Source organism: Nanorana parkeri, unplaced genomic scaffold (assembly GCF_000935625.1).
Source record: "Nanorana parkeri isolate BGI_ZX_2015 unplaced genomic scaffold, ASM93562v1 scaffold890, whole genome shotgun sequence".
Taxonomy (NCBI): domain Eukaryota; kingdom Metazoa; phylum Chordata; class Amphibia; order Anura; family Dicroglossidae; genus Nanorana; species Nanorana parkeri.
The window spans coordinates 484,335-502,673 of record NW_017307158.1 but is presented as its reverse complement, the minus strand read 5'-3'; the positions used below and the strand labels follow the sequence as shown (position 1 = coordinate 502,673).

At 39.7% G+C, this 18,339-nt stretch overlaps 1 protein-coding gene across 1 annotated transcript in view; it reads right to left on the bottom strand.

Moving 5' to 3' along the window:
• Window positions 1-18,339, bottom strand: part of LOC108794737 (myosin-6-like) — a 78,649-nt gene that overhangs the window by 58,782 nt on the left and 1,528 nt on the right. Inside the window, exons 2-15 of the mRNA XM_018565830.1 lie at window positions 17,638-17,741; window positions 16,601-16,744; window positions 16,297-16,453; window positions 15,532-15,559; window positions 13,671-13,767; window positions 9,879-9,971; window positions 9,096-9,159; window positions 8,022-8,120; window positions 7,378-7,481; window positions 6,011-6,149; window positions 5,491-5,609; window positions 3,955-4,104; window positions 661-831; window positions 370-549 (exon numbers count right to left, since the gene is read on the bottom strand). Of these exons, the coding sequence (XP_018421332.1) occupies window positions 370-549; window positions 661-831; window positions 3,955-4,104; window positions 5,491-5,609; window positions 6,011-6,149; window positions 7,378-7,481; window positions 8,022-8,120; window positions 9,096-9,159; window positions 9,879-9,971; window positions 13,671-13,767; window positions 15,532-15,559; window positions 16,297-16,453; window positions 16,601-16,744; window positions 17,638-17,741 (1,649 nt within the window). The remainder of the gene's footprint in view (window positions 1-369; window positions 550-660; window positions 832-3,954; window positions 4,105-5,490; window positions 5,610-6,010; window positions 6,150-7,377; window positions 7,482-8,021; window positions 8,121-9,095; window positions 9,160-9,878; window positions 9,972-13,670; window positions 13,768-15,531; window positions 15,560-16,296; window positions 16,454-16,600; window positions 16,745-17,637; window positions 17,742-18,339) is intronic.

Here is an 18,339-nt window from a genome sequence, read left to right as displayed (position 1 = left end):
CCTTTTCCTCAACTCCATAACATAAGGTAGAGGTGTTCTGTAGCCCACAGAGGTGAACTGGGTAGAGCTGATAACATTGCTTGTGATTTCATTGCATCAGAGACAGAGAGCACAGGAAGATGCAAGTTCACTGGATATCTGGCAGGATTAACAGGTATCTGCTTTCAAGTGTATATTTTACAGACCAAAAAGGAACAAAATAAGAGTTAATATACTGATAAAAAAAAGAAATATTATTTTTAATCCTAAATATAGAAATAGAAAATATAGAAATAGAAAATATGCACAAACCCACTATACATTGACTTTAAATGACTAACATGAATCATCATTTGTTCAATCTGTATTTCTAAACATGACTTCACCTACCACGCCAGCATAGTGAACAAGTTCAAAATGAGCTTCATATTTCCTCTTTTTGTCTAATCTAGGCTTTAGGAGGTTTGGGGATTTTCCTAGATGGTTGTCATAAAGCTTTGCTTTGAACGTCATATCTGAAGCCTTAGGGAACATGCACTCTTCTTCAAGGATTGATAAAATCCCCAGCGGCTGGAAAGAAACAAGATGGCACAATTATTTACATGTGATAACAAATACAGAGCAAGCTATCATTTCATTATTACTGCAACTCATAAGGTAACAACAAAATGACATGCGTACCTTTTCAATCAAGTCAATGCAGGCCTGTAAATCAAGGCCAAAGTCAATAAACTCCCAATCAATGCCTTCTTTCTTATATTCTTCTTGTTCCAGCACAAACATATGGTGGTTGAAAAACTGTTGCAGCTTTTCATTTGTGAAATTGATGCAGAGTTGCTCAAAGCTGTTGTACTAAAAAAAAGTAAAGATTTATTTGCAAACGTACATTACTTTAAAACATATTTCAATACATAATAATTGAGAAATCAATGGCATGACAATGCTGCTTATACAAGGTTTAAAGATAATGAATTATGCATCTCCTTCCTATTCAACATTAAATCCAATTAATGCTTGAGGAGATGCTGTTGGTTTGGCCAATCAGGGCCAAGTGACAGTGGCTGTCACGTGGCTATGATCTACACTGAGTGGCCAGATTATTATGACCACTTGACGTTTGTAGGCAAATTAGCTATAATTAGCTATAATTTTGCGCTGAAGTTGCTAGAGGGCCAGACCATTATAAATAGGGAAGCGGATTGTTTACTACGACAGTAGAAGTGATTTTATTCTGAAGATATGGGTAAACAACACGATTTAACAGTCTTTGAACGTGGGATGATTGTTGGCGCTCAGAGCCATGGAGCGAGTATCAGCAAAACAGCAGAATTAGTTAAATGTTCAAGAGCAGCTGTTGTTAAAGTGTTTAAAGACTGGACTGTCAGACGAAAATCTTGGTCTGAACGTGTGACTTGTGGCCGTCAGCGACTAGTCAATGTTAGGGCAGAACGGAGAGTGGCAAGACTGGTACAAGACAACAGAAGGGCAACAGTGCAGTGTCAGATTCCTCGCATCACCTTTCAACATCTCGTGGAGTCACGGGGCGGCCCAACAAAGTCATCTCGTGGAGTTATCTCGTGGCCCAACGAAGTACTGATGGGGTGGTCATAATAATCTGGCCACTCAGTGTATATAAAATGTGATACAAATCTAACAAGTTTTGTCTTTGATGCAGTTTTCTCAGAAACCACTACATTCAAATGTGGGATATAATAAAGTGACAAATATCAAGAAAATAAATCTCAGCAAAGGTATAAACCTGTGATGTACACACATTGCATGTGTATATAAATTAAAAACAACTATAAGGTATAAAGTATCATAATAAAAGTCCTTAGAAAATAACCTGAAAAGTGATAATCAAAAATCAATATATCCATATGTGCAGTTGTAATGTTTCGTGTGTCTCAGTGCTCCACGTGTATTAACAGAAAAGGTCCGTACTTTATATACACATGCAATTTGTGTACATCACAGGTTTATACCTTTGCTGAGATTTATTTTCTTGTAGATATTTATCACTTTATTATATCCCACATTTGAATGTAGTGGTTTCTGGTCAAAGACAAAACTTTTTAGATTTGTATCACATTTTATATATTATAAATTGAACGCAGCATCTGGGTGTATCACTATCACCATAGCGCAGGTGAATTTGTACATAGTGGCTGCTGATAGCCCACCTACCAGTGTCTCTTTAATAAAAGTCTTTAACTGGATCATGTATGGATTGTCATTTCTCCTTCCTGTGGACAATAATGTTTGTTCATACACCTTCTTCCAATGTTTGTGGTAGTGGAGCTACCTACACCAACCACAACAGATGTACGGTATGGCAAAAGCGCTAGATGGGACTCCAGCAGATTTATGAAGCATCAGCCCACATTCCATGTGTACTATTGACTCTGTCTCCCCCAAAGGCGGTGATCAGTGGATTCATGTATGTGTCTTTAGCAGCCCTATGATTTGGCAATTTTTTTAAATGATTACATTTAATAATGTCACATCACTAATTATCTTAACTGGAAACTATAACAATGACACCTTAACCATGGGAAGTGGATTTATCCAAAAATGTGACATTATTCTAAGTAAAATAAAACTACTGATATGTGTAAAAATGTGCCTAATTTTAAAAACACTATCCAAAAAATCTATCTATAGTGGGATTTGCAGCCCCCAGCCAAAAAATACATATTTCAAACACAAACAATCTTACATAAGAATAAAATAGAAAAGAAAAAATATTTATTTATATAGACAGTAGTAATAAATGTGCTGCGCTTTAAATAAATAATGATAAATCAATCAATCAATGAATATAAGTGATAAATGAATATGTGTCTCATAATAAATATGTGCAATAAATATGTTTACACTCTAAAAATTCTGTTAATATAATTCCTTGGTAACAAATATCTATATATAATGTCCAACAATATGTTCCTGTGTTCTAATATAAACATGTGCAAATTAGTAAATTAAATGTAGGGATTTATCAAAACTGGAGCAGACAAAATCTTGAGCACTGTGCATGGCAACCTATCAGCTTCCCTCTTTCATTTTAATTTTCAAATATCAACTGGACAAAAGAGAGAAGCTGATAGGTTGCCATGCACAGCTGCTCCGGATTTTGTCTGCTCCAGTTTTGATAAATTCCCCCCACAGTGTTTTTAAAATGTCCCAAGTGCACCATGCTCTTGTTTCATCCACAGTGCTAGTTATTATGTAAATTCCATGCACCACTTCCAATTATCACCCCGCCGCTCACTTTAAGTACAGACCTGCAAATAGGTCTAAAATCGCTTCAAGGATCTCCAATTAATCCTATTTAAAGGCCATCTCTCCATTTCAATCGTCTCCCTGGAAATGTGCATCAGCATGTCATCACAACCATTTCGATAAAAAATACAAAAGTGCCCATAGCAAAAAACCATTAACGATAAAAAACTATTATTTTACAAAATTACTCCCACTTTAAAAGTTGATAATACGCTTCAACAATCCTGAACTCATTGTACATTATATATGGACATTTGTTACCAGGGAATGATATTAACAGAAATGTTTGAGCATGAACATATTTATTGTGAGACGCATATTAATTTATCACTAATATTCATTGATTGATTGATTGATTTATCATTATTTATTTGAAGCGCAGCACATTTATTACTACTGTTGTACTTTTAAGAGGGGAATACTTCTTGTAGTGCTTGCAACGTTACAGAGATTGGCGCAAGGTGCAATTTGAGATTTATTTATATATACAAGTAACAACCCATCATAAAAAAAGCTACATTATTACTTAGGCCATTAATGTGCATTGTCATTTTTATCCCTTTTTCGGCATTAAAAAAAAATACCACTCAAAACACAAGGCAATGTTTTGTTTAAACCATATGAGTATTTGCTGATTTCTATCTGTTATTGTAGGAAATTTACATTGTTGCAACTACGTAGGAAACAACTCACATCAAAAATCTCAAATCCAGCGATGTCAAGCACACCGATAAAGAACTGTCTGGGTAATTTTGTATCCAGCGTCTTATTAATACGAACCACAAGCCATTTAAACATTCGATCATAGATGCCTTTGGCCATTGCACCGACTGAATAATTAACCTAAACACATTTTAAAGAAAAGGGAGTCGATTACTCTGTGTTATAAGGACAACATTGGTGACATATCACTGTCTAAACAAATTAGAGATTATTGTTTTGCAAAAATTTCTGAAGGTTAGGACTGTAAGATGTGTTTCTAAGCACCAGGTAAAACCAGCAGGAACAGGGAAAAGGGTTGTTAGATGGAGATGTAGACGCTATGAAAAACTATATATTTATACATATTGTAAGTGTTAAAATTATACTTTAATAATAAGAAATACAAATGGTTCAGCTTACTTTAAATGATAAAAAGTAACTACAGGCAACAAAACAAAATCAATTGGAAACTGCTTAATAAGGAAAAATGTCTGGGGTACTTACCAGAAACAGTAGGCAAATAGGCTTTGTCCCAAGAAAATACCATTTCCCTGGATGCCATGCTGCTTTTAGGCTAGGTTCACACCTAGGCGACACTTCACCGCATGGCAATCGTGCAAGCTTCCGCGCAGATTGCCGCACGGTCAGGAGTTGCCTAGGTGTGAACCGATCGCGCTGTGGATGGCATTATTTTTTAATGGCACCCTAGTCATGTGCTGGTTTCCCACTGCGATTCTGCCTGTGCTTCCGAACACGATTGAACAGCCGTGTGTCGTGTATCGCAAAAAGTAGGTACTTGTACCTTTTTTCTACGATTGCTGCGCGGATGTCACCCCATTGAAATCAATGGGGCCGCGCAGCAATCGCTGCCTGCATTGTACAGGACCGCACGATCCTGGGAAGCGCATCCTGGGTGTCATGCGGTGTACTGCAGGTGTGAACCCAGCCGTATGTCTTCAGTATTTCCTATTCCACTAACCCAACATAGGTATACAGATCAAGAGGTATGACTTCACACTGACTTCCCTAATGCATACTTTATCGAAGTCTTCACTTCAGATCGGTCATTCACTCGGCTGCCCTCGGCAGCTTCGTGAATAGACCCCTTAATACTAAAGCAGAGAACGCCAAGCAACCAGCATTTTGATACGAAGGTCAGAAATGGTAGCTTACATAATTTTCTCAGCACAAGTTTCCACACAAATATGGTGGCATCGCAAATCTAACTGCCAGTGTGTAGTACAAAAAAACATGAAACATCATCTCTGAATAACAATGTCCAGACAGATTTATATGGGGAGTAGGCATGAGCTCATGTTCGGACCCAACCTGGTCAGCCTTTACCATCCTAATAATAGTAATATCAAATGTACAAAATTATTCTGTAATATTCTGTGGTCCTCTGGATCTATCACGGGCAACGCTTAAGAATCCCCATATTTATCCAGTTGGCCACCAGTGGTATAAAGAAACAATCATATGAAACATGGTGTTGGCATGTACTGCATTTTTATGTAATTGTCTTACCTGTTCTACACTTTGACCCTTGGTGACATACTCATTACCCACTTTCACCCTGGGGTGCATTAAACCCTTTACCAAATCAGAAGAGCTGACGCCCATCAGATAAGCAGCTTTGTCAGTATCTAATAAAACAAAAATATAAGTTACTAGAATGTGATAAAACATTCTATGTGTTTAGGAACTAAATATCTAAACCACATATAAATGAGAAGAATTATAATTTAGTAGTATTCCAGTTGATACAGTAAAACTTATTTTCATTTATTTCTTATACTGCACTTTTTTTTTTTCTTTCTTTCTATGCAGTTTGAAAAAGCTGGCTAAAACTAATCCAATTAAGCTAAATGAAATGTAAAAAATCACCATATCCAATTCATAACAATCTAAATTCATCTTTTAGTGATCTGACTTAAATAAAATCCTGCTGTTTGCTATAGGCGACTACACTTTATCCTTTAGGTTAGCTCTTTGCATTGTCTTACAGAATTAGACTTGTTTGTTGTGTTAAAGTCAAGAGACTTACTTTCTGTGCCGTCAGGCTCAGCTTGCTCTTCTCTTGGTCTCTGTTTAAATTTCATGTTCCCAAAATGCATTATTGCACCTGTTAGCTTAAAAGCTCCATACTTTTCCTCAGTGATAAAACCCAATATGTCAAATGCTTGCTGTGGAAAAAAAATTACGTAGCTCAGAAAGAAAAAACAAAAACATATCAAAACTTTGTGGATACTTACTAAAGGTGTAGAGAGTGTTCACTTAGCAAAGTGAACGTTCAAATAGTTTGGTAAGTGAGGTAGAACTGTGTTCAGTTTGAGGATTTTAGCTTTCCCTTGAATGGGTGGGTATGTGAACAAACCTTGACCTTATTAACTAAGGAAAGTAAACACTCTCTGCACCTTTAGTAAATCAACCCCACTGAGTCATTAGTACTTATTAGAGATGCACCGATACTGTTTTTTTTCGGTATCGAGTACCGATATTTATATTTTGGTACTCGCCGATACCAGATACCGATACTTCCGGTAGCATAGAGCCGGCTTCCCGAGCACTCAGGAAGCCAGGCGGCGTGTCATTACCCACCACCCGGCTTCTTGATTGCCTGGGAAGCCGACTACATTCTGTTTGTTCGGCTCGATGCTGATTGGCTGGGAAGCCGGCTTCTCAGCCAATCGGCACCGAGGCCGGCCAAACAGATCTGACAATATGGTGACACAACCCCCACCCTGCAGACACCTCATTCCCCTCACATAGATCCTTAGCAGCAGTCATTACCGTACCAGTCCCACAGCTAGCTGGGCAGACACTGCTCTTCAAGCTCTCCCGGATCTGCCCACGTCTCCTGTATGTACAGCGCCCATGTGATCAGCCCCCAGCCTGCTACTACACATGCACATACTGGCTAGCGCTCTCATTCAGAAATCCTGTGCATGCGCAGTAGCAGGTTGAGGGCTGATCACGTGGCCGCTGTGCACACAGGAGACGTGGGCAGATCCGGGAGAGCTTGGAGAGCGGTGTTTGCCCAGCTGGCCAAGGTACTGGTACAGTAATGACTGCTGCTAAGGATCTATGTGAGGGGAATGATTTGTCTGCAGGGTGGGGGTTGTGTCGCCATATTATGAGATTTGTTTGCCTGGCTCGACACTGATTGGCTGAGAACCCAGCTTCCTGGCCAATCAGCATCGAGCTGGCCAAACAGCATGGAGCCAGCTTCCCGACTCCATGTTCCCTTGTGGCACTGTCGGTCAGAGGAAATCTCCCTCTGACCGGAAGTTCCAGTATCGTGAAAAGGTTATCGGAGCATTTGGGTGAGTACGAGCACTCGCCCAAATACTCGGTATCGGTGTATCCCTAGTACTTATAAATAACTTTGACTTCTGGTGTGGATATACTTACATCAGTTGCAATTAACTCCTCACCATCATCTAGGTTGTCCACTGTAACAACACCTTGTGAGCTAAAGTGGAAATCGTAAGGATTTGTGCTCACTAACAGCATATCTGCAAAGAAAAACAATAGAATTTGAATTTTTTCACTGGGGTTAGTGGATGACTCTTAGAAAGAATCATCCACCAATGAACCATTGAGGTCATGTATCAGCATTGTTGTAGCCGTCAAAGCATACAACTTTCAATATACTATCATATTTCAACAATACCAATTTAAATGAGCTTAGTGCTATATTTATAATGCTTTAATCTACTAGCTTTAAAAAACTGATGTACATTCTAAACAATGGAAGATTTTTTTGGCAATATTGACCACCAAGATTATTTATGATATCCTCCAAGGGGACCACTACACATTGCCAACCTCCACCAACTATTGTATGTTAGAATCTGTTCCATCATTTTCAAAGTTTAGGCCAAGCCTATTAAGATTTATATAATACATATATCAGTAAATACACAAATACAAGAAAGCAACTATGATGTAAATATGCAATGTTTTCTTTACTGAGGTGCTTATGCTTCAAAAGAAAAATTGCATATATCAGGCACTGTGTTGGTATGTTAGTGGTTGTTGGTATGTGTTCTCACCTTGTAGTTCACTTTTTTTCCCAGTGGTAATCTGGTAAAAGATATGATAGCTTCGCTCTCCAGGCTGTTGAAAAATGACTCTGGATTTTTCCAGCAGATCTATGATTGTAAGAAGGCCACATTTTAGGGGTGTTACAATGTTCAGTATACAGATGAGCTGTCTACCTTTCATGGCATAAACTGGGTTGCAGGCTTAGGACATAGATGCTGGATAGCTAGAAGAAATCACTAATGATGCATGTGCACAAGACTGCACGTAGTCCATTCCTGTGCTACTTGTGCCAATTAATATGGAGAATAAACATCCTGGCCCCCTTGTCTGCTGGTCCTGGCCTGCAAAAAAATTTATACACTGACAAAGAACTGTGATGACAGCTCCCAAAACACACAAAAAAAGAAAAGGCCATTAAACAGCCAAAGACGTATACTGTATGTCATGGCAATCAGGGGAGTAAAAACGTTCATTGCAGCTGTGAACTTATTTTAATATTATATCACTAGCTTTCTTCCGTTCAGCAGAAGTGATATGGGTGGCTGTAACTTTTTGCCTACTCCACTTGTTTACCTGGCTCCTCTGTGTGCCCAGTACTGCTGGAGAGGCATTTTAGATACTCAATCTTCTCTGCTTAGAATGAACCCAGAACTGCGGAGCTCTGAGCCCTTTCTGGTTCAGACCTGCAATGTATTGCTGGTACCAGCCGGTTAACATGTAGATCAGGGACTGGGGCAGTGCAAGCATTAGGGGTCTAACAGACCCCTGATGTCCCCGTAAAAACAGAAATCTGTCATTGCCATGTTATAGCAGTCAATTGCTAGGCCCAAGCACTGTCACATGATCAAGGGACTGAGTTTAGCATTGGCTGTGATGGAGGAAGTAGTGGAGAGGGAGTACAGGCAAAGTGAGTATGAAGGGCTCAGGAAGGGTCCTTTGCAGAGACTTGCGTGGGCAAGGTAACAGTCTCCCTTTAAACATGTATGTGAAAAAGGGAAAAAAGTATTCCTGAAGCAAAAAGGTTAACAGTGCTAATGGGTTAGTAATATTATCTTCTATATCTGAGAAATGTATCAACTTACAAATTTCAATATCAGCAGAAGACAATTTGCCTGTGGTACCAAAGTGGATTCTAATGAATTTACCCTGTAGGAAACATAAGATATTAACACAAGTTAGATACTGCAGCTAGAAATATCTGGGCCCTTAGATCAAGTCTGTGGTAATTATGGTAAGTTTTTTAGGCAGAAACCACAGAATCCACTGAAGCGGTCTGCTCTGCAATACAGTCCATGGTAAACATAAGTAAAAGTACTAATTGGTGGCATATGAGCAATGGACACACACGACACTACATTTCATCTTTTTTTTAAGTGGAATAGTGCCGTTGTGTACTAATAGCTGCAGTCAAAAAGCAGTCTGATATCAAGATGTGCTGAAGCCAAAAAAATTGATCTGTAGACAAGAATTGTATTATAAGATCATTCTAACACAGACAATATTTTTACTATGTTCACCTAAAAGCACATTTAGTTGGTTCGTTGTGGTTTTGACCTATTATATTCAGCAGTAAAGCAGATTTTTTTGCATCATGAGAAGAATAATACTCAGAAACAAGTATACATTGTTCAAAACTTAAGTGTAATAAAGTATAAAGTAATACAAGAATAATAATAAATAACCTGAGCCTATTTTATGTTAACTTATGATTATGCCAAGCTGTAAGCATTTGATGTATTGCCAGGTACATACTGTAGAACTGATGATTTACTGAAATGGGTTACCTATGTAGGCATCTATGTAGACATTAGTTACAGTCAGAAGGTATAAAACAAGTATAGCAGACAAAAGAACAGCATACTCACAAAACGAGATGAATTATCATTTCTCAGTGTTTTGGCATTTCCAAAGGCTTCCAGGGCTGGATTTGCCTGAATGATTTGATCTTCCAGGGTTCCCTAAAAATACATATGCATATTCACATAAATATCGATTTAATACATTTCAACACAATGCCACAGGCTGACTTAAGGACTAAATAATGTTTTTTAGCAAACTGAATGTTACAATAACTTGTAAATAAGTTAAAGCTTTGTTCACTTTGCATACCCAATCACGTGCAAGGGGTATAACAATTTTTTCTTTTGCTGGCCTATGAATATATGACTGAAGTGAGCATATCTTCAACCTAGTCAATAAACTTGTGAAAAATAACTTTGAAAGTAAAAACCTTACTCCTTTATAAAAATCAACTCCAATGCCTAAAATGCGGTGCAACTGATTAGATAATATGAAAGATATTCACGAGAGTCTATAGCTGACCATGCACTGGCACATTTTCAAACAAAATTTCATACGAAAACTCTTCATAATGCTATAAGAAACTTGTAGTATATCATTTGAAAATTCATTTGATATTCCTTTGATTTTAATATTCGATTTTGGAATAAATGGGTTTCTCGAAACGAAGATCAAATTCACTGTTAGAATTAAGTTAATTCAAGAAAAAGTTCTATTCTGCTCTCACAATTTTTTTAATCACTACAATCGGAATCATCGACTTAACCCCATTAATTATTAGACATTTGAATGTTCTGAAAACTATTTTTTTCGGTTAGATGAATAATCCCAAATACAATATATTAAAGAAATAATTGTATTCATTAGACCAGATGTATTAATTGAGAATAAGAAAATAATATTAAAACAAGAAAAGGCCTCCACCAGAAACCTAATGCTCTCATGTAATAACATCAGTTATAAAAATATATCCTATAACAGTGATATTTAAATGAACGTATATTCATCAGGCATGTGAATATTTAGTTTGAAGAGCCAAAATCATTTATTAAAATCAACTCCAATGTCTAACAATCAGTGTGACTGATAGATCTAGGTAGAAATTGGACATATAGATTAGAAGTGCTTACCCCAGTCTTTGTTGCTGGTTGCTGTTAAGAAAAAAGCATCAAATTACGCTTCAGTTTTCATCACAGAGAAAAGGCAACAATACAAAACAATCTAGTGTGCTCAGTTTCCCCAAATAGTTTTACGCCACTTCTTACTGCAGGGACAAGCAATGTTTTAATCAAATATAAAATTAGTACAAACATTGGAAAAAAATAAACCATAAGAGTTTGCTGCATAAGGCCTGGTGCAGACCTGAGCGATCCAGGAGGAGCGTCCCAGGATCACACGGTCGTGCACGATTGCGGATAATGATTGCCGCGTGGCCCCATTGATTTCATTGGGGTACATCCGCGCGACAATCGCAAAAAAAGGTACATGTTTTAGCCGCTATCGTGTTCGGATGCACGGGCGGAATTGCGGCGGGAAAGCGTGCAATCCGCCCAGGGCGACTGGGGTGCCATTAGAAAATAATGGCACCCACAGCGCAATCGTCTGTGACGGCAATCCGTATGGTATCGCGCATGATTGGCGCGCAGTCACAGATCGCCCAGGTGTGCACCGGCCCTGATGTAGCAGAAAAGCTAACAATCCACACTGCATGAGAACTTTGACCATGTTTGGGACCACTTTGGGACCATGTTTGCGGTCTTCCATATAAATGTTAAAGTGACATCAAACTCAAGTGTTAAATCTTAAAAATGCATTAAAATACTGTAAACATTAACAAAACTGTAGTTCAGGGGCGCCCACAATTTTTCGTCTGGAGAGCTACTTTTCAAATGACGAGCTCAATGAGATCTACCAACGAAAAAACACCTGCATTCAGGGGCGGGAGGGGGCGTGGCGGAGCAATGAAGTCAATGGCAGCCAGGCCCCTCGCCCATAGTGCGATCGCCGGCACCCAGGCACATTAGTGCCTGCGTTCAGGTCCAGATGCAATCCGCAAAAATGCTGCTATTTTTGCAGATCGCACTGTACCAGAATGCAGGCACTAATGTGCCTGCGTTCCGGGTGCGGCCGATCTCACTGTGGGCTGGGGGCATGGCTGCAGGCCCATTTACTTCAATACAACCCCACACCCCCTTCCGCCCCTGAATGCGGGGAGTTGGCCGGCTTGCATTCCAGTGCATTCTAGAGGCCTAGGCGTCCTGTCCTACCACGGTGCTCGTGTGGCCGACGTTACACATGAGGAGAGGTGTCCCGCCCCTTTCCATCTGCGGCGTCTGACACATTCAGCCGGCAGCCGCACGACGCCGCAGGAGCACAGCCGTAGCCAGCTCCTTTTGCGCCCGAGGCCCCCCCCCAACAGGCGTGTGATGTCACCCAGCGCCCTGCCTCCACAATTTTTTTTTTTTTTTTACTATTTTTGATTTTAATTTTATTTTACTCTTGGGGGGGGCTTCGTGGAAATATTAGGGGTCTTAACAGCCCCCTGATATTTCCCTTTTAAAATAGAAAAAGAAATTGAGGACACAAAGTCCTCAATCTCTTTTTCTGCAGCCTCTGTTCTAAATGAATGGAAAGCACAGAGGCTTCCCATTCATTCAGAAAATATTTACTATAACCAGTTTCTGAATGAGGAGGAGCCTCTGTGCAGAGTGCTTCTCCCCATTGAGAAACTCATGAATGAACAGGGAGTGATATAAATTTACAAACACTGAAGTGATCAGCTGATCAGCTGATCGCTCCAGTGTTTGTCCTGCACAAGGGATTGGTACATATCACTGATATGTACCGATTCTCCTCTGGATCCCCACTGCTCTCCCGGGCAGAGGCAGGGGGGGAAAACAAAAGGGAACAGAGCACCGCCTCCGTGTGTAAAATCATTTATTAGGATAAATAAAAGGGATAAATGTACTCACAAACAAATGTTTTCATCAGGCTTTAACAACAAACGAGAGGCCACACTGTCTGTTAACCCAACATGGTATCACCCGGACTATGTAACACGGTAGCCTCCAGTCACATCACCATTCACCGGCCACAGTCAGCCAAGTTTGATGCGTTTCTGGGGCAAGCCCCCTTCACCAGAATCATCTGATGAGGCAGCGGGGGATCCAAGGAGAAGTGAAAGAAGCACTTCAGCTGCTGGGCAGCGGAGGAGGGAGCCGCTGTCCCAGAAGTTAGTTCCGAGCGGTGAGGAGAGAGAGAGAGAGAGGCACCGGCTGTCAGATCCTGGCCGAGCGTCTCTCTCTCTCCTCACCGCTCAACCTTACTTCTGTGACAGCGGCTCCCTCCACTGCCCACACCCCCGCCGCCTGCAGCAGTTCCTTCACTTCTCCTGGGATCCCCGCTGCATACAGATGGGGGAGAGCAGCAGGGATCCAGAGGAGAAGCCCCACGGCGGGAGGAGAGGACATTGCGATCTACCAGTGATCCGGTACGCTACGCGATCGACCTAATGGGCACTTGTCATTGTGTGTTGGAGCTGTTAGAGAAAGCTGATAATCTTGCATAGGGAGATATACTGCTTTTTATGTTTAATTTTACATTTTGGCATTGCTAAATTCCCCCCACAGTAGTGGCCAGCTTCCAACGCCTTTTGCTTGGTTATTAGCACCCTTCATGGACTGCAATGGCGTTTGCTGCAAAGTTTGTGAATTTCAAGCTTAAAGCAAGAATTGTGAGAAACCAGCGAACTGTGATGCTGGAGTTGACAGGGTCACTTTAATCATCAACAAATAGAATTCTGGAGCTGATTTCTTTAAAACAAAGAAATACTAATAAGAATTTACAAAAATACTTACATTCTTTTTACCAGTAGGATCACCAATTGCTGCAACCGTGGCAAAGTACTGAATAACACGTTTCGTGTTCACAGTCTTGCCAGCACCAGATTCTCCACTATGAAAAATAATTTTAAAGAATTCATCAATTTGCTAAACATTTTAACACTAAATATATAGTGGGGTTGATTTACAAAAGGAATAGAGACTGTTCACCTAGCCAAGTAAATGTTCACTTTGCAAGGTGAACGTTAGTAAATAAGGTGGCATTGTGTTCAGTCCAGTGGTGGACACCGCACTCAGATAAGGGTAAAAAACCTGGTTGCATGAGGCAAGCAGATACAAAGCTCCAGTGGAAGAGGCACTCATGGGTAATGAAGCAACAGAAATAAATGTATCGGTCGATATTTCAACAAGGTGCTGCTTGTCTTTCTCATAAAAAGCACTGCTCTGTCAAAACATCAACCAATAAATCTATTTTAGGTGTTTCGTTACAATACCCATGAGTGCCTCTTCCACTTGACTATATATATATATATATATACTGTATATATACAGTATCTCACAGAAGTGAGTACAACCCTCACATGTTTGTAAATATTTTATTGTATCATTTCATGTGACGACACTGAAGAAATGAAACTTTGCTACAATGTAAAGTAGTGAGTGTACAGCTTATATATCAGTGAACATTAGCTGTCCCCTCAAAATAGCTCAACACACAGCCATTAACGTCTATGCTTGACTGTAGGCAAGACGCACTTGTCTTTGTACTCCTCACCTGGTTGCCGCCACACACGCTTGACACCATCTGAACCAAATAAGTTTATCGTGGTCTCATCAGACCACAGGACATGGTTCCAGTAATCCATGTCCTTAGTCTGCCTGCCTCAGGCAAACTGTTTGCGGGTTTTCTTGTGCATCATCTTTAGAAGAGGCTTCCTTCTCGGACGACAGCCATGCAGACCAATTTGATGCAGTGTGCGTTGTATGGTCTGAGCACTGACAGGCTGACCCCCTACCCCTTCAACCTCTGCAACAATGCTGGCAGCACTCATACGTCTATTTCCCAAAGACAACCTCTGGATATGACGCTGAGCATGTGCACTCAACTTCTTTGGTCGACCATGGCAAGGCCTGTTCTGAGTGGAACCTGTCCTGTTAAACCGCTGTATGGTCTTGGCAACCATGCTGAAGCTCAGTTTCAGGGTCTTGGCAATCTTCTTATAGCCTAGGCCATCTTTATGTAGAGCAACAATTCTTTTTTTCCGATCCTCAGAGAGTTCTTTGCCATGAGGTGCCATGTTGAACTGAGAGAGTGAGAGCGATAATACCAAATTTAACACACCTGCTCCCCATTCACACCTGAGACCTTGTAACACTAACGAGTCACATGACACCGGGGAGGGAAAATGGCTAATTGGGCCCAATTTGGACATTTTCACTTAGGGGTGTACTCACTTTTGTTGCCAGTGGTTTAGACATTAATGGCTGTGTGTTGAGTTATTTTGAGGGGACAGCAAATGTACACTGATATACAAGCTGTATACTCACTGCTTTACATTGTAGCAAAGTTTCATTTCTTCAGTGTCGTCACATGAAATGATATAATAAAATATTTACAAAAATGTGCGGGGTGTACTCGAGTACCCTTAAGTAGGTCTAGCCTAACACCTCCCGCCATCCCTAAGTTGCAGGAAGCCAGTGGAGGGATTCCATGGGTGCTGGAGCAAGATCTGGGGAAGTATAGTGATTTGGGTACTGAAGCAAATGACATGTAAGAGAAAATGAGTGGCACACACATAATTGTTACAGATGGATTGTTATAACAGATATGTCCTATGTGTAATATTATATAATATATGTGTTCAAGTTTACTTACGTGATCAACATTGACTGATTTTCACGATCTAACAAGAAAGAAAAAGAAAGAACTAAGATATTTTTATCCCTTGATATATAATTGAGTACAAAGGTTTCTTTAGCTTATAAACCCTCATAAACAGTATATTAAAAAAAAAACTAATAATGGATGTGTATGTGTTGCTTATTGCTCATAGCAATAGGTCAATGTAAGCAATTTTGTTAGCAATTATTTTCTAACCTGTAATATTCTGCACTGAGAAAAATAAGTCGGATTTAAATTGGCTTTTTGATAGATATTTTCCTTTCCTAATTCCAAGGACATATAATTGTCATACTTGCACAATAAACATAAGAGACGCAAACGATCTAAAAGTGTTTAACCTGTTTCCAGCCCAATGTAACTCCCTGGGCGTTCAGATGTAAACAGATCTGCTTTACCTGTTTCCTGTTACTCCCAAATCCGTCTAGATCCAGAAAAGAAAACGGAACAGAGTTTCATCCTAGTGGACCTGATCATGATGGGTCGGAGGTAATCTAATCCAGCTGCACATAGACCTACCATGGTCTATACAGCTTATTTTTTTCCTCCACCGCAAGATGGAGAAAAACTGAACAGACATGGATGTCATAAGAGTGACATCTGTTCTGTTTTGCTCCGATCAGCAGGGGATCTGTGCACAGATTGGAAAGGACAGCACCTGTGTAAATGGCTCTTACATGGTAGTATAAAGATAATGGTAACTGCTAAGAACTTGGCAAACGGACATGAAATTATGCTTACTGCGCAACATGTCATGGTAAGCATTGTCAGCGATGGCGAAGATATGAGGAGGGGATTCAGACCGTCTCTTGCCCTTGTATGCGGCGACTACCTCTCTCTTGTAGACTGGAAGCGCTTTGTACGGGTTCACAGTTACACAGAAAAGGCCCGAGTAAGTCTGTATTGTGGGAAATAATTGTCTAAAATACGTTCCAATAATAGTAATTGTAAAGTATAAAGAATGCAAACAAAAAAACAAGCATGTCACAAAAACCAAACATCAGACAAAAGGTAACACAAAGCCTCAATAATATAAGTTACTTACATAGATCATCCAATTAGCATAGCGTTTCCGCAGATTACATAGCACAGATGCCTCATTGAGGTGAGTTAGCATAGCCATATCTTCAATCATGTCAAACTTCGGGGGATTCATTTGCTGTACATCTCCCTCCTTTACCACCACACTCTATGTAAAAACACGGAAATCCATAAATTAGAAAAAACTAAATGTACATTTGATTCCATAATATGTCCCATTTAAAATGATGCACAGAGCATGGCAAAGTTATTTCAAAAATGGCGTCAAAAGGTGTTTTTTTCCGATTTTGCGCTTTTTGTTGTTACAAACAAAATGAATACAAATTTAAAAAATGCTAAGAAAATAGGAATATAAGATGAGCATAAAAACAATAGCTAGGGGTGGAGAAGGGAAGGGAGAAGTTAATCAGGGCTGATTAGGGTCAACTAAGGCTTAGTAAGGAGTTAAATAGGAATGCATTTTATGAAATAAAATAACTTGCAAGGTTTCTTTAAGTGATGCCACATGCAAATCAAAGGTCAAAAGTTTGATCTACATATGAAAGAACTATGAAATAACACACTGTTACATTGTATTTACTCAGTGACACTTGCAGGCTATCTTTAAGTGTCATTTTACATAAGAGCAGCTGCATTTTGATAGCCTCTCCTGCTATGTAATACAAAGCAATTACCAGCTGTCATTTTGACAGCCGGCAATTGCCAGTAATAGTGGTGGGGGAGCGGGGACAGGGAGAGAGGTGCTAGACGTAAGAGATATGGCCTAAAAAATGTCAACAGATTTGCCCCTAAAATCCTCATGTGGTTAAGTAAGAATACACATGCCTCTTGTTTTATAATATTTGCTTATCCCGGAGTTAAGCTTTAATATACTGAAAACTATCTTATTAACTGCATAATGTTATTAGAATACATTAGTGGTCTTTCAAACCACCAATCAGTTGTGAGAACTTACAGCAAATGTTCCCTCTTTTGGAATTATTAAATGAACTGCTTGCACTCTATGAATTATACCTTGTACCATGATATATCTTGTTTTACCTTTCCATCCGCAAGCTCAACAGTGACTTTTCCTGCACCAGTCTCTTTGATTTCAGCTTCTAAATAAGCTTCCTTTTCATCAGGAATCCAGCATCTCTTCTTTCCTGTTCAATAAAATACAAATCTTTATTCTGGAGCTGTGCTTGTTCCAATCATGCTGTATTTGTATACATTTTGTTAGCATGACATTAGCTCAGTAAACGCTTAGCTCAGTAAGCATCGTGTGACTTTGTATGACTTTGGTAGGAACATTAGACAGTAATGCAGGACATTATGTAAATAAATAAAAACCAAGGAACACATTTAAGAGGTGCTGGCATTTCTGTGCTTACTCAAATCGTCCAGATGCAGGAAAGATTGCAAATAAGCTTACTGGCACTGGCAAATTAGCTCCCAAAAAAACAGGCCTCCCTTATTGGGTAACCAGAAGTGCCTCGATGTTCAGAAATAAAGGGCACCAAACCAAAAGGAGAAATAGTCCAGAAGTGCATTTAATTGTTCACAATTCGATCGATCAAAGAACAGCTAACTTGTTTGTTGGGCAACAACACTTCGACTTTCAATGAGATAAGGATTTGATTGGACTCAAAATATACGATAGCCAAATGGATCTCTATATGATTTGATCAAAAATATCTCTTAGGGCTGGAATTGTAATTGGCAGCAGCAGCAGCCCCCCCCCCCCCCCAAAACCCCTCGCGT